The 14,994-nt window shown below is 41.0% G+C and overlaps 2 protein-coding genes across 2 annotated transcripts in view; both read right to left on the reverse strand.

The window, feature by feature from the left end:
- vgll4b (vestigial-like family member 4b) overlaps positions 1-7,074 on the reverse strand; it is a 38,164-nt gene extending 31,090 nt beyond the window's left edge. Inside the window, exons 1-2 of the mRNA XM_066670341.1 lie at positions 6,720-7,074; positions 5,660-5,738 (exon numbers count right to left, since the gene is read on the reverse strand). Of these exons, the coding sequence (XP_066526438.1) occupies positions 5,660-5,738; positions 6,720-6,968 (328 nt within the window). The 5' untranslated portion in view covers positions 6,969-7,074. The remainder of the gene's footprint in view (positions 1-5,659; positions 5,739-6,719) is intronic.
- Positions 7,075-7,398: 324 nt separating this feature from the next.
- tamm41 (TAM41 mitochondrial translocator assembly and maintenance homolog) lies at positions 7,399-14,689 on the reverse strand. Its single transcript, XM_066672464.1, has 8 exons — positions 14,368-14,689; positions 13,545-13,727; positions 13,200-13,292; positions 12,138-12,288; positions 11,760-11,905; positions 9,620-9,785; positions 8,020-8,082; positions 7,399-7,862 (listed from the first exon to the last, which is right to left on the reverse strand). Exons 1-8 carry the CDS (start codon positions 14,503-14,505, stop codon positions 7,786-7,788), a joined length of 1,017 nt encoding a protein of 338 aa, XP_066528561.1. The 5' UTR covers positions 14,506-14,689; the 3' UTR covers positions 7,399-7,785.
- Between the last annotated feature and the right edge of the window lie 305 nt (positions 14,690-14,994).

Raw genomic sequence — 14,994 nt, forward strand, 5'->3', positions numbered from 1 at the left:
GAAATCGCACAGTATTTGTGAGGTTTTAGTCTACATTTGTAACAGGATTAAACATGATTAGAAAAAGTCTCCTGCCTGCCAAATGCTGAATGTGTTAATTGTGAGTGTGTTAGCATGGCTAATGGAAAACTGCAATTAAAGGCTAAGCAGCAGCTCTATGAAAGTGTCAAACAAATAAACACAGTGAAATTTGAGTTCCTAACTTGTGTTTATTGATAGTCAGAAAATATGATATTTCTTACTAATTTAAGGAATAAGGTTTAAAAGACCGTTGGTCCCCCCCAACGGTGTTCGGAAACTCTAATAGGCGTCTTGCCTGTGACGTAGATGGTGGACAACAACTCTAGAAGCTGCACTTAATTTAATGCAAAATGACGAAAAGGTGTGTTGTTTTTGGCTACAATCATTCAATGTACAGTGGGACATCTGTGCACAAATGGCCCAAAGATCCCAAAATATCCAGAAAATGAACTAAATTTGTCAACTTTTAACGGGCACTTTGGAAAGGACCATCCGCTCACTCCGTTATCTGTAGCTCATTTCATTGGCGCTTTTCCAACAATATGGGCATGTAAGGACACCAACGAAAGGTGTTCAAGAGCCTCTGTAACATGGAGGTAAACAGGATAAGGACACTTACTTCGCCTGTTTTAGTTGGCGTTAGTTAACGTTAGCTTAACTTGCTAAACTCGGTGGCTCAGATTATACTCGGCTACATAGCTGCATTACGGAGGTTTATAGTGTCGGATGAATTCGAGTTCGACTTCGATCACATTTACAAGAATAACGGTACCTCTAAATTTGAGTTTAGCTTATTGCTAGGCTATTGTCATGAATAATGTTGGTTATTTAGCTAGCTAGATTCTGTCATAACAGTCAGTCATAACGGTGTTTTACGGCGGTGTTGTTCAGCTGTTGTCCACCAATGACGTCACGGTTGCGTTCAAGAATTTCCGTAGCGAGCTCGGGTTTTTCCGTCAATTTAATAAAATTGTCAGTTTTAAAGCAAATTAAGCAGCTATTTTCATTTTAATTCATACTTATATATGTCAGTAACTACAATAATGTGAAACATTCATGGAGGTCCATTAAGTGGTGCTTAGCCTTTAAGCAAGATGTGAGCGTGAGAACACATTACATACAGTTAAATAAACGTCAGATTTTGCTAAAGAAAAAATGCATATAATAGTGTTATTGACTGCAGTATGGAAGGTAAAAGAAAGCATGCCATCAAAAAGGTATGGGCATGTTTAGAGGCATGTCTGAAAATCCCGCACCAATATTTGAACAAATAAAATTTCGTTACAAGCTAAATTTGCCAAGGGGAATGTTCTCATTTTGGGCCCAGCCTGTTAATAGAACGTTCAGACTGAAGGACCCTTTAGTACATTTTGTGCTGATTATAATACCTTTTTTTAGGCCCAGTTCTTAAAAACGTGTGGACGTAATTGATATCAATGTATTTCTTAAAAGGCCAAACATCTTGAACGGTGACATATTAGGAATTCCTCTGCTGCTACTGTAAACTGCACTTGACCCACACAAGGTTATGTGCACTTTTACTGTATGATAACAAGGATCACCAAAATGCTGCAGCTGTGTTACTGCAATCAGCTGTTAGCAATAGAGTGATGTATGAAAGGCATTTGTAAACTTTTGATACTGCATGCTTCTGATCATATCTACAGGGTGCCATGCTGTGACTCAGTGAGAAAATTCCTTTGAAATTACACGAGGTGTCTACCGTCGCCCAGAGCAACGGCAAGAGAACAGTCAGCTGCAGTTTGCCCTTTTTACTGTGAACAGGGAATCATTACAGACACATTATATACAACTAATTACTAAGATTACTAAGCTTATTACCATATGTAGTTAAATATAAAGTTTAAAGTTATGTCTTAATATTAATCACATTAAGTGGTTGGGTGGCATGGTGGCGCAGCAGGTAGGTGTCGCAGTCACACAGCATCCATGGACCTGGTGTTCTCTCTGTGTCTGCGTGGGTTTCCTCCGGGTGACTATCTGTGAGGAGTGTGGTGTGTTCTCCCTGTATCTGCGTGGGTTTCCTCCGGCTGACTGTCTGTGAGGAGTGTGGTGTGTTCTCTCTGTGTCTGCGTGGGTTTCCTCCGGCTGACTGTCTGTGAGGAGTGTGGTGTGTTCTCCCTGTGTCTGCGTGGGTTTCCTCCAGGTGACTGTCTGTGAGGAGTGTGGTGTGTTCTCCCTGTGTCTGCGTGGGTTTCCTCCAGGTGACTGTATGTGAGGAGTGTGGTGTGTTCTCTCTGTGTCTGCATGGGTTTCCTCCCACAGTCCAAAAACACACGTTGGTAGGTGGATTGGTGACTCAAAAGTGTCCATAGGTTTGAATGCGTGTGTGTTGCCCTGTGAAGGACTGGCGCCCCCTCCAGGGTGTGTTCCCGCCTTTTGCCCAGTGATTCTACGTAGGCTCTGGACCCACCACGACCCTGAACTGGATAAGGGTTACAGATAATGAATGAATAAATGAATGCCGTGGAGTTAATAACGTGTGTTTTATTCAGCTGTTTGAACACAAACATTTATTATATTTTAGAACAGGTGACAAGAATGTTTCCTTACTGTTATTGTTTGTTTTTAAATCAGAATTTTAATTAACAATCACCAGGAGAAGAATATTGGAGGGAGGTCTAATTATACGCATCAGTTATATATACTACAATATGAAAGATACAGAATATTAGCCCCTTAAAGCAGTGGAAGTGGCACATTGTTGTGACCCAATAAATCCATATATTTCTTTTACCCCCAGGTGAGAAATGTGATTTTACACTACGGTGACATGTCCTCCTCTTGGGGACACTTGTATAGCACCTTCCAAAAAAGTCAAGATGAGGTCAAGGCTTGACAGAGCACAAGCTCCTAGCAAAAGGGAATCAGCAAATTACACCACAGCCGAAATGGAAGTGGTGCAATTCCAATAAGAAGAAGAAAAAAAAAGCAGTGAGCAATTACTGACAGGTACCACCTCCAGGACCAGGAGGTGCCGGCATGTTTGGGCATTCCTTGGAGACAATAACAAAAGGAGCCACATCAATCTTTCATGAAGAAGGGGAAGAAATGTCCCAGGGACCCAAAGGTCAGCTTCCTGTTTGGGTCTGGGTCGCAGGTGCTAGTCGCAGCAGTCGCAAGGCCAAAGTAAACACACAGGATAAAGGCATGAAGCTCTGGCCTGGGAGGAGGCATTGTCTACTCCACCTCCTGTTGGCAAGGAGCCCCCAGAGCTGGAGGTGAAACTTAAGCCAGCTGCTCCACTGAGTCAATATTAAACTTAAGTCTACATCAATTCTTTAGAGAATATTACAGGTATGTAAGGCTCAGAGCTACAAAAGCTGCTAATCTAACTCTGCATGGCAATAAAAACTTCAGAGAAGAAGGTACTGAAAGAAGACAAACTTCTCATCTCTTTGGGATCAGTCTTAGAGCATTTGTATTCATTGTTTTATTGGTCATTTCTTGGTCTCTGTTTTATTTCCTCATTCTCTGAAGAAGTGTGTTTTGGTCACACGGAACGAGGACAAGCATAACTGACACTAATATAACTGAATAAACAAGACATCTGCACAAATAGAGCTCAGAATGGCCATATTTCACCCTCAGCTCTTCTGGTCAGTGTTTATAATAACTGCATTCTATTTACCCTCAAACAACTCGAGTGACTGCATTGAAATGCATTGTTCATTCATTGTTTAAGTCTACTCCCTGTTTGAATTATCTATAATAATCTGACCATTGACCACAGGCAGGACGTGTTGATTGACTGACTGCACTCCGTAAGCTTTAACGTGATTAAACACACTGGGATTACACTGGGACCATGGGCTGTGCCTTTAATTGTGTTAGAGTCCTAATGTATTTTGACCGTGCGGCTCTCAGTGATGGGTTGAGTAAAGAAAGATGCCGCCACCCGCCTGGATGTGAGTTTTCCTAAAATATAAAATGTTACACAACTTTAGACAGTGTTTTCAAACAGTGCCACTGCTCACATGTCGATCCTATCCCCAGGAGACCGAGGAATCGATTCATGGTGATGCCACAGCCAGCCGTAAGCAGGGCTCCAAGAGATCATTACTGCCCTCTCTCTATGGCCTCCCTCTCCCCATCACTCAGCATAGCACTAGCCAAAGCAGGTGTCTGTTAGCTGACATGAGCATTGAGTGCTCCTTCAAGCGTGCCGAGCCGCCTCATAGTTTAAAGACAAGCAGCTTCACATCTGGGAGTCAGCATGTGCTGCCTTTACTCGCCCGTTCTGAGAGGGTTATAAAATATGATTTTATCTTAAAATAAACAAAAGTACCTGTACATAGTAAAATAAGTTCAGAACATAAAGTCTTATAATATTCTTACAAGCTCAGGATGAGAAATATCAGAGACAGGGACTGGGTTTAGGAAGGCTTTACTTGCCAAGGGTTCAGCTGAGCCGAACGAGCCTGAGCTCCATTGTGAAACCAGGTCGCGAGTATTGTGCGAGGACAAAGGGTCGTGGACAACCACAACAAGAGTGACATCAGCTCAGGCCCAAACAAAAACACAGCAGGGGGGGGGGGTGTGTGGTGGTGGTGGGGGGGGGGGGGGGGGCTGTGCAAGCCTCTCAGAGCAGATGCATTTCTGCAATCACTGAAGCAACTGATGCGAGAAGCTGCAGCTCTGACATGATGACCCACTTTCCCCTCTGACCTTATTTCTTCTCATCAAACTTGAGTTAGGGCACAGTGACAGAACTAAAAACCATTTCATGGGTCAGGGGTGTACACAGCTCATTTCCAAATGAGAAGGATTAACTTTGGCATTAAGTTACAAACATTTGTACACACCCTGTACAATTAGTCAAGTCGGGGACTAGTGTAACAGCCTGCAGCAGTTCAACCGAAGCCCTTTCACACTGTGGTTTTTAAGGAGTGTTTTTGAGAGATAAAAAAGCACAACCAGAGATCGTTAACATATATCACTGTTAAAGAACAGAAAGAGTAAAAAGACGAGACTGGACAAGGGTCGTATCAAAAGAAACGAGTCTTTTGGTGAATAAAATCACACAAATCCACAACGGGACCTGAGAAAAACAAAAAAAGCAGGAAAAATGTGAGATATGGAGTCTTTAAGACCTCAGCACATACCTGAGGCTTTAAAATGTGTGTTTTTTTTCCATTATTATGCTGCACACCCTAAAATAAAACAAGGCTAAACGCCCGCTGAGTCGGATTTATTTGGGTCTAATCTAGGAAGGAATTTCTTTGCGATTATGGAAATATTATTTGTTGGGAATGACTGCGCAGGTGGAGGCTTTGGCTGTGATTGCTCCAGGCAGTGACTTACTGCAACACACTGACTGGAACCGAACTGATAGCACACTTCCAGCAACATGACGTCACCCAGCATGGAGTCTTATTGTCAATATTCACCTGAAGCGAGGCACAGAGACAGAGCTCTAAAAGACCAGAGTAAGTCCTTCCTCCATCAGCTTCCACCAAAAGTGGAAAAAGTACAAAAGCAAGAAAGAGTCCTCTCAGTAGAGAACATCGTAATCTATTTTCAGAATGTCATCACAAATATGCCGTTTGACCAGAGATGCCATATCTTTTGCTCTAATAATATGTTCTCTACGCAAAACCAGCAAAAAATAACTTACGTTTCTCATCATCAGCGTGGACTAGAGATGCTGCTCTTGACAAAACATCCAAAGGCGTTTCCATCCTCGGAGCACAAGCCTGGTGGTGGAGAAATTACAAGTTTCTGAAATGCCAGGAGGTTAAAAGTGGGGTTTAAAATAGAAGAACGTGGAGTTTTCTCACTGAGGGAGAAAAACAAATACATACAGGAGGATCCAGGGCTTTGTGTTAAACGCTTCTTCTAAAGCTAGTGGTGTAAACTATGGAAAAATATAGATCTAAATCAAAACAAGTGGAATATAAAGAGGTACAGCTCCATGAATGAAATGCCAAACTGGACCCTCAGTTCTCACACTTAACATTCCTAAAATACCACTGATACTGACTTTAAAACAGGGCAATTACTTCCAAACTGGAAAATACGAAAACATGAGCAATATGGTAATTGTTTAGGAATGAACTTGTTTAACAACTTTCAAGGTATTAATGTTATATTTAAAAACGAGGTTTAAATGTTTATTGAATGTTCCGTTCCCCCTTTAATCCCTGACACGTTTGAATCAACACATTCATAAAGTGAGTTATACTCACAGTAAAATGTTGCAGAATTAAGCTGGAGGTGTCTTATAGGAATTCTCTGTTCCACCTTAAATGGTGCGGCAGTTACGCTGTGGCGCCAATGTAAAAGCCGCACCATTTAAGGTGGAACGAAGAATTCCAATAAGATGTTAGCGAACATTCATTACAGAAGCTGGTCAATCGTTTATATATTGTTTATAAACCTCATGAAAGAGTTATCTGTGTTATTGGACATCTGATCCGACTTCTATAAGATAGTTAACACTAACATTTTTAATGTTTTTAATATCCCCAAGTTTGTTTTAATTGTAGCAGGTGAATCTTGCACTTTTTTAAAGTTAGTGTAGTATAACAACTTACAATAATAACGTGCTGTCAATAACTTTAGCTTAGCATACAAAACAGCATTCCTCTAAATGTTATAAACAATACAGCTACTGTACGGAATAAAAGTCGTGTAAAACTAATAAACAAGGCTCAACATCTAAGTTAATTACATACCCCTTTGGAGCGCCACTTTGGAAGGTCGTACGTTACAAAAGTGATAATTTCGACCCCCCAAACAGCCACAAGGAGATATTTAAGTCCAGAAAAAGTGTCCAAAAGTGCTCCCGAGCTCCTGTGTCGGGTCTCAGCGCTGCTCGAGCTGAAAGGAAGAATGATTGGAATGATGGAATTCTTCCTAGCAGGTGGTGAGAGCGGACGATTCTGATTGGCTGAGGAGCTCGGAATGAGATCAGCATATATCATGCAAATGAGCGAGTGACATCATCGCCCAGCAACAGGTAGAGTGCGATAAAGCGATTGGTTTACAAACCTGAGTGTTAATGGTCTAATGTGGCCAGATATTTGTGGACACATTCTCATTGAAATAAAGGTTATTCACACGGAGTTGTCTCTCCCACATTCTTCCTCCAGACACTTTTTGTCTTTACATTGCCTTCCGGAACACTGCTGTGAAGATCTGATGGCATTCAGCCATGACATTCTCACTCAGCAGGAGCATCAGTGAGATCACAATTGGATGATTATATGGATCATATAAATAGGTGAAACGGATAAAAACGGATAAATAGGCGGGCTTTATATCTAAATATTTGTTTCCTTATCCCTTTCTGTGTTTGAGGTTTGTGCTTTGTTATGTAGCTCTGCTGCTTAATGACGGGATCATTCATGACTTGAGTATTCATTTTTTATTTTAGACCAAAGCTCTTTTCAATCTGGTGTTTAGGCTTAATATGAAGGACTAATGTCACTAACATTAAATTAAATTACTCCAGAAAACTTTACAAATCCCTTTCGCAAACCCCTGGCCATCACTTTTAGGCCAATTTTAAATATGTAACTGTGTACTGCATTAAACACTGCACATCTGCTCACACTCAGTCGTTACAGAAATCACATAACTATAAATAAATATGAATTATCATGGGACATGTCTACACTGGTATCACATTTAGACACAACTTTGTGGCAGAACATAAAAACCAGGACATGGTGTAAAAAAAATGATGGTCAGTCAATGACAAGTTCATCAAGAGCTTTCAAAAACAAAAAACAAAAGAAATCAAGGCGTCTTCCTTCTCCAGCCTTTCCACATTTTCCACAGTTTTTTTGTGCTGTATGACACTGATTTCCACAGTCCTGTGGAAAAAGCATAAGTAGCATTATGTTACAGAACGAGAAAGTGTGTATTAAAACGTGCAGACGTTTATTTTCAGAAGAAAATCAATGAAAATCAATAAAATCAAATAATTTGACCAGGTCTGTGCACCTTATATAAAGCTGTAAATCCTCTTACCTGCTGTAATAATTCCTTTGGCACTTTGTGAAATGCTGGATCTTTTCACGATTGAATAGATACCTTTAAAACATTTAAATAAACACAATGTAATTACAAAGCTATAAACGTGTTAATTAACTTGGAGAAGAAAAAAAAATCTGAAAAACGAACAGAGTCCTAATATGCAAACATTCAACTGTGTACACAGTGTGTATAATCTTCACAAACAAGCATGTAAGGAAATGGTTCTGTTCTTGAGCAGCTGCACCTAGTTCCTCGAACCCAATACCAAGTGTGGGACAGAGGGGTATAATAAAGCCTGCATGCCTGCAATGTGAGGCAGTGTAACTGTTCTCAGGCGTGATGGAGTGCCATCTAATATTTCTGGGATGAGTTTAAGTGGCTTTGCTGATTCAGAATTAATCATAAATTCCGACCATGCGCTCTGCTACGTCGTGCATAATATATATATGTGCAGAAACAATAGCTAATTTGATGTGTTTCAGATGCACAGAAGCTGAGAGGAGGAACTGGAAGGAAAATCCCAACTGTAATGTCCTTTAAACCAGGCCTGTGTAACTCTTTTCATAAGTCTGTGGAGTAAATTCAAAACAAAGGTCGGGCGAGTCGTCAGAAGAACCGCCATACGGCCGCATCCAGATGAACTGGTTTGGTGAGACAAGGCTCTGCTCATTACTCAGAAGTTTATCAGGTTTTAAAATCATTCATTGTTTGCACTACCTCCACTTTGAGGGTTAACACACTGTCACTAATCTGTAACGTTATTATGCATTTGTTTAACAGCAAAATGCAGCAGTGTGTATAGGTTTGGGCACCCCTGGTCAAATAAGGAATAACGTCAAACACATTTCTGAGGGAAAATGAGTCAATACAGAGTCAACAATAAAGAGAACACATTTCTGCACATTTTAATGAATAACTGCTTAAATCATTTGGAGAGAAACCCAGTTGAAAGATATTTATTGAACATTTCCCATATTACGTTTATTTTTCCAATGAAATGCTGCCACTGTGAACTGTGTTTTCTGTAGAGGAATGTGTTTGACCAGTAACGTCCAACTGTATACAACCGTATACCCACATTAACTCAGCTCAGTACTCAGGCCCTAACTCCCCGAGGAGGTAAAAACACAGCTGTATGATCCAAAAACAAGCCAAAAGCCCATTAACCTTGACCATACTCAAAGTCACGGCGACGTGCTTGTGATTTACAGCACTTTAACACCTGCAGCTGAGTTCAGGTAAAGTCTGGTTTGTTTTAGTTCACTGTTAAAGGCTCAATATCACTGTGTACCCAAGAGTAAGGCTTCATCTGAAACTGTTTATTAACTCCAGCCGGTTTTAAGCTGTGATTGCCACTGAGATATTGAGAAAAACGATTAAAACTATCTGCCAATGTTTGAATAGTGTCTTATAATGAGCAGAAGAGTCTTTAATCGTTCATATAACAATCTCAAATTGAGAAATATTTCATATATCTGCTGGATTTAAGATGCTTTCACTTGCCAAGTTGTCACTGTTTGCAGAGTCCGTGACAAGCCCACGCTGCTTTTATCGGCCTTGTGTGTGTAGATGTAACGCAGTGATTATGTTTTACCTTGCTGTACGACCAGTCCACAGTCTGGGTCCTGAGCGACCTGCAGCAGGATCTCCTCCACGTCCCGGTTCTTTCCCGGCAGATCCACGAGCCGAGTGATCTGCTGCTGCAGAGTCCTGGGCAGAGACATCAGCTGAGTGAACTGACCCTCTGGGCTTTTATCCACCTGCAGAGAAACAGAGTGAAAACTGAGTTCTGAGATCAGAGGCATGAGCATATATTATTTTCCACATTCAGTAGATTGGCATTTAATATACAGCAACATCTTAAGATCAGTGCCTTTTATTTGTTTTGCCATTGTTTCAAATGTGTTAATCCTTTAGATACATCCATCCATCCATTATCTTTAAGCGCTTTTCCAGTTCAGGGTCGCGGTGGGTTCAGAGCCTACCTGGAATCATTGGGCGCAAAGCGGGAATACACCCTGGAGGGGGCTCTAGTCCTTCACAGGGTGACACACACTCACACATTCACTCACACCTACGGACACTTTTGAGTAACCCATCCACCTACAAATGTGTGTTTTTGGACTGTGGGTGGAAACCGGAGCACCCGGAGGAAACCCACACAGACACAAGAAGAACACACCACACTCCTCACAAACAGTCACCTGGAGGAAACCCACACAGACACAGGGAGAACACACCACACTCCTCACAGACAGTCATCCGGAGGAAACCCACACAGACACAGGGAGAACACACCACACTCCTCACAGACAGTCATCCAGAGGAAAACCACACAGATACAGGGAGAACACACCACACTCCTCACAGACAGTCACCCGGAGGAAACCCACACAGACACAGAGAGAACACATCACACTCCTCACAGACAGTCACCTGGAGGAAACCCACACAGACACAGGGAGAACACACCACACTCCTCACAGACAGTCATCCAGAGGAAAACCACACAGACACAGGGAGAACACACCACACTCCTCACAAACAGTCACCTGGAGGAAACCCACACAGACACAGAGAGAACACACCACACTCCTCACAAACAGTCACCTGGAGGAAACCCACACAGACACAGAGAGAACACACCACACTCCTCACAGATAGTCACCCGGAGGAAACCCACACAGACACAGGGAGAACACACCACACTCCTCACATACAGTCACCTGGAGCGGGACTCGAACCCACAACCTCCAGGTCCCTGGAGCTGTTTGACTGCGACACCTACCTGCTGCACCACCATGCCACCCTCCTTTAGATACTATGTGAGTAAAATCGAGTACAAGAAATATCTGAATTTACTCATTAGACGCAGTGTCTGGATGCTTTTGGTCACATAGTGTAGAGTGATGTGTATAAAAGGCTATTGATTTCCCTGCATGCTTCTTAGACTCCTAATTAATGCAGCCATTTCATGAAAATGTCAGTGTTAATGTTGTGTTTAAGCATTGTCTTCTTTAGTCTTTCCTCAAAAAAAATAGCACAATGAATATGATTCTATTCCAATTAATTTCTTGTCAATATCATTAACCACTTCACTATAAACTAGAATAAATATTTCTTTCCACACAAGAAACTAAACTGCATTTTTACTGAACGTAAACATAGGATTCAAGAGCGGAGAAACTTTAACAGACACACAGTGTGTCAGTGTGTCTTCATCCTCCTCAGCGCAGGTGTGTTTTTAACCCTGAGGCGGTTGGTTGCCGTCTTGCTTTGTCAGCAAAACCTACAAATCAGTGAGTGTACCTTTCCACCACACCCATCTCTAAGAGTCTCTGTCCAAGTAAATACAGAGATTTTATTCCTCTTCCTGAAGGGCAGTGCTGCGTGCTTTTGTTCCAACAACATTGGGCAAGTTTAAACATTTCTGATGTTCTTAATAGCAGGAAATCTGCCTGGAGTGCTGCAGTAGATAAAAAAATCCAGTCCTGTCAAAGAAGGTGAACTCATAGATTCAATGAGTTAGCACTGAAAAATGCCTATCAACACTGTTTCCCCTGAATGAAATAGTTTATGCTGCATAGAGGGGGTCTGACCGAGTCATGGTCATGTTTAAAACAAGTATAACACAGCATCCAGGTGTCTGCTTCACAGCTGTGTCATAAAACGGAGCAGGACTCAGACATATGGAGACAATGACTGCTGCTTTAAACACGAGATCCACAGCTCACCTCCAGCCTCCCCTGCTGAGGCTTGTACACCACCTGAGGACACTCCTGGAGAATATTACTATATAAAATCCGGAAGTGCTGAAGGTTGTCCTTCACAATGTTGGACACCTTGGATTTATCCTCGCCGATCACCATCCTGAAATCCCCTGGAAACAATGCACAATCTCAGCCGACAGCTCTGATAAACCATGAGTAATTCATATAATCTCAGGCTGTTTGACGGTAAACGGCAAGAATGTCATTATCTGTGACTCACAGCTTTTTCCTCCTCAGCGTAAACAAGCAGGAAAACGTAACTATGGTCATCAATGAAGCAATGCTTTTCAATTAATGAGTTTTGGGGAAATAAATAAATAAATATATACTCAGCCCAGTCACCAGAGTAAGAGAGGCCAGCAATCTGAAGGAAAAGCTCCTCCTCTGAAAAACTCTCTGGAAGCATGAGGAAGGAGGCAGTGATGGCACTTTTCAGATTTGCTCCCAGTGCTGCTCTCAGCTTCCCATTTTCACTCTGCAGCAGAATCCGAACCTCAGAAAAACAAGAAAGATTCAAAAATAAAAGTCAGATACGATCGTCATATCTTTTAACCCTAGCCTTTATAGTAACAGAAATAACCCAAAAAGGTTTGTGGACACCTAGTCATCCAAAACTCCTTCTGAAACGAGGAGTATGATTTAGGAGTTTGTTCCTCTGCTGTAGTAACAGCTTCTACTCGTCTGGGAAGACTTCTCCGAGGATGTGAATGCACTCAAACCCATAAACATTTTTGAGGTCAGGTTCTCATTCATTATCTGGAACCCTTATCCAAATCAGGGTCGCAGTGGGTCCAGAGCCTACCTGGAATCATTGGGATGGAGGGGGCACCACTCTTCACAGGGCAACACAGACACACACATTCACTCACACACTCACACCTACGGACACTTTTGAGTCGCCAATCCACCTACCAACGTGTGTTTTTGGACTGTGGGAGGAAACTGGAGCACCCGGAGGAAACCCACGCAGACACGGGGAGAACACACCAACTCCTCACAGACAGTCACCCGGAATCGAACCCACAACCTCCAGATTCCTGGAGCTGTGTGACTGCGACACTACCTGCTGCGCCACCGTAACGCCCGAGGTGGCACCTGATGATGGATAATTAGTTCAGAATCAAAAACACCATTCCAGCGTATCTCAGAGGTAGAGCACGCAGCTCCATTACTCCAGAAAGCACAGCTCCACTGCTCAACAATCAAATGATCTACACAGGTTAATAACTATAAGCAACAGGAGATAAACTCATTCTTTCATATTGACAACATTCTTAGTGATACGACATTGCCCTCTACTGGATTTTAATAGTAACTGCATAATAAAATATTGACATACAATAAATTACTGACAGATCAGTTAGATTTTAGTTCGTAGGTTGAGAAACCTGAAGAAATACTCACTGGTTTGTGTAATCTTCCTGCTATATACATTGTTTTCCAGTGAAGTAGATCTTCTATCAATTCGTCCGTGCTGATGACCCCATACTTGATCAGCTGCATGGACATAATTGATATTGAGACAAACCAGTTTGGAATAATGTGAAAATATAATTGACAGATATCACGACCATTAATCACCTTTAATCTAGACCTCCGTTAGTCTTCAGTACCTTTGATCGTGCACAAAACGGAAAACACCCGTGTGTGTACAATTCAAAATAATTTCATTTTATTCCTGACTTCTGGGTGGATTTGCCCTACATCAAATTAAAGAATAAATTTAAATAACTATTTCCATATATTCACCTTTTCATCAGCCGGCACCGAGGTATTGAAGTACACTCCAGCTCCGTACTCATTCTGTATGGTGCTTATCTGCTTTGGCCCAAGGTATTTTAAGAAAGAATAATGTTTCCTGTTTTCTATCAGGTTCATTGTGTGCCAAGTGACAGGGTCGTCCACCGCAAACACAAAGTCCAGCATGTTTTTCTAGAATAACATCATGAAAATATCATGAGGGACCATTTTAGATAAAATCTGACTTTTAACTTACCTGGTTAGATCTGTAATATTATGCAGAATTAATCATAATTAATTATTTAAATGAACAAATCCTCCTTATTCTAAATGGTAAAAAAAAAAAAAAAAAAAAAAAAATATTGCTTGGTTGACTGCTTTTAGTCCACAGAATCACATAAATGCTACAAGTGGACTTCTATAGGATACACTTGTTCCTCATTAAAAAAGCAGTTAGGTATGAAACGCTTTATGACTTCAGCCGGAGTGGGCGGGGTTTAACTACTGAAAGCTATAGTAAATATCAGAGCCGTGGTGAATGTGACATCACAAAACAAAAGATATTGTTGTGTGTACAGACAAGCCTGAAAACTTTAAAATGCCTTTATATTGCTATAAATAAAGAACTATTACATATAAGTATTTATTTTTAATATAATGACTGTAGAAAACATTATTTGCCCTTTAAAAACAACAATATCGAATATCTCTTATTACACCGAGGTACATTTGGCCATTCTGATAAAACGGATAAAATAAAGATTTTAAAATAAGAATAATTTGATTGAAAAAAATATATATATTTTAAAGTATTTCAAAGAGTGCTTCTTACCGCCATCTGACCTTGTGTAGTGCCAGACTGTTTAAACACTCCAGAGCCATAGGCAAAAGCTAAGCTAATATCCTGAGGAAACTGTGATAAAATCCTCCGAAAGAAAACACTTGTATTTTGTAACGCAGGAAGCGTCATTTTTAAGGTGTACGGTTTATTTATAGAACCTTCTAAAAACGCCTAAAATGTTAAATGTTCCCCACATTCATTCATCCTGTGAAGTAAAGCTGGAGCTAGCTTGTTATTCGCCAGCTTATTCGAACTTTTCGTTCCACCTTAAATTGCTGTGCCATTTAAGGTGGAACGGAACGTTTGAAAAGAAGTATGGGAATAGATAGCTACACTCTGATATGGAAACTAGATAGCTGATATAATGGTATATGGTTGTTGGTCCTATACAGGTCAAATGTTATGTATATATCTGTGTTTATTCATTATAAATCTTTAAATTTGTGTTGACGTTAGAATAAAATGAATGTACAACAGTACTGTTTATCACAGAACAAGTCTCAAGCGCGCCATCTCGCGTTTTGGAGCGCGGTTATGTTTATGACACGCTAGAGGGCGCCTTTGACATTATTCTTTTTGGATAAAGAATTTAAATAAAATTTATATTGACCTTGAGAT

Source organism: Hoplias malabaricus, chromosome 5 (genome assembly GCF_029633855.1).
Source record: "Hoplias malabaricus isolate fHopMal1 chromosome 5, fHopMal1.hap1, whole genome shotgun sequence".
Classification (NCBI taxonomy): Eukaryota; Metazoa; Chordata; class Actinopteri; order Characiformes; family Erythrinidae; genus Hoplias; species Hoplias malabaricus.

Bases quoted from the DNA above. Each gene is read 5' to 3' on its own strand.
- tamm41 (XM_066672464.1), bottom strand. From the start codon at position 14,505: ATGACGCTTCCTGCGTTACAAAATACAAGTGTTTTCTTTCGGAGGATT. The intron at 13,728-14,367 runs GTAAGAAGCACT...ATGTTATTCTAG, and splicing joins CTACACAAGGTCAGATGGCG to AAAAACATGCTGGACTTTGT. The intron at 7,863-8,019 runs GTAAGAGGATTT...CTTTTTCCACAG, and splicing joins CAAAGGAATTATTACAGCAG to GACTGTGGAAATCAGTGTCA.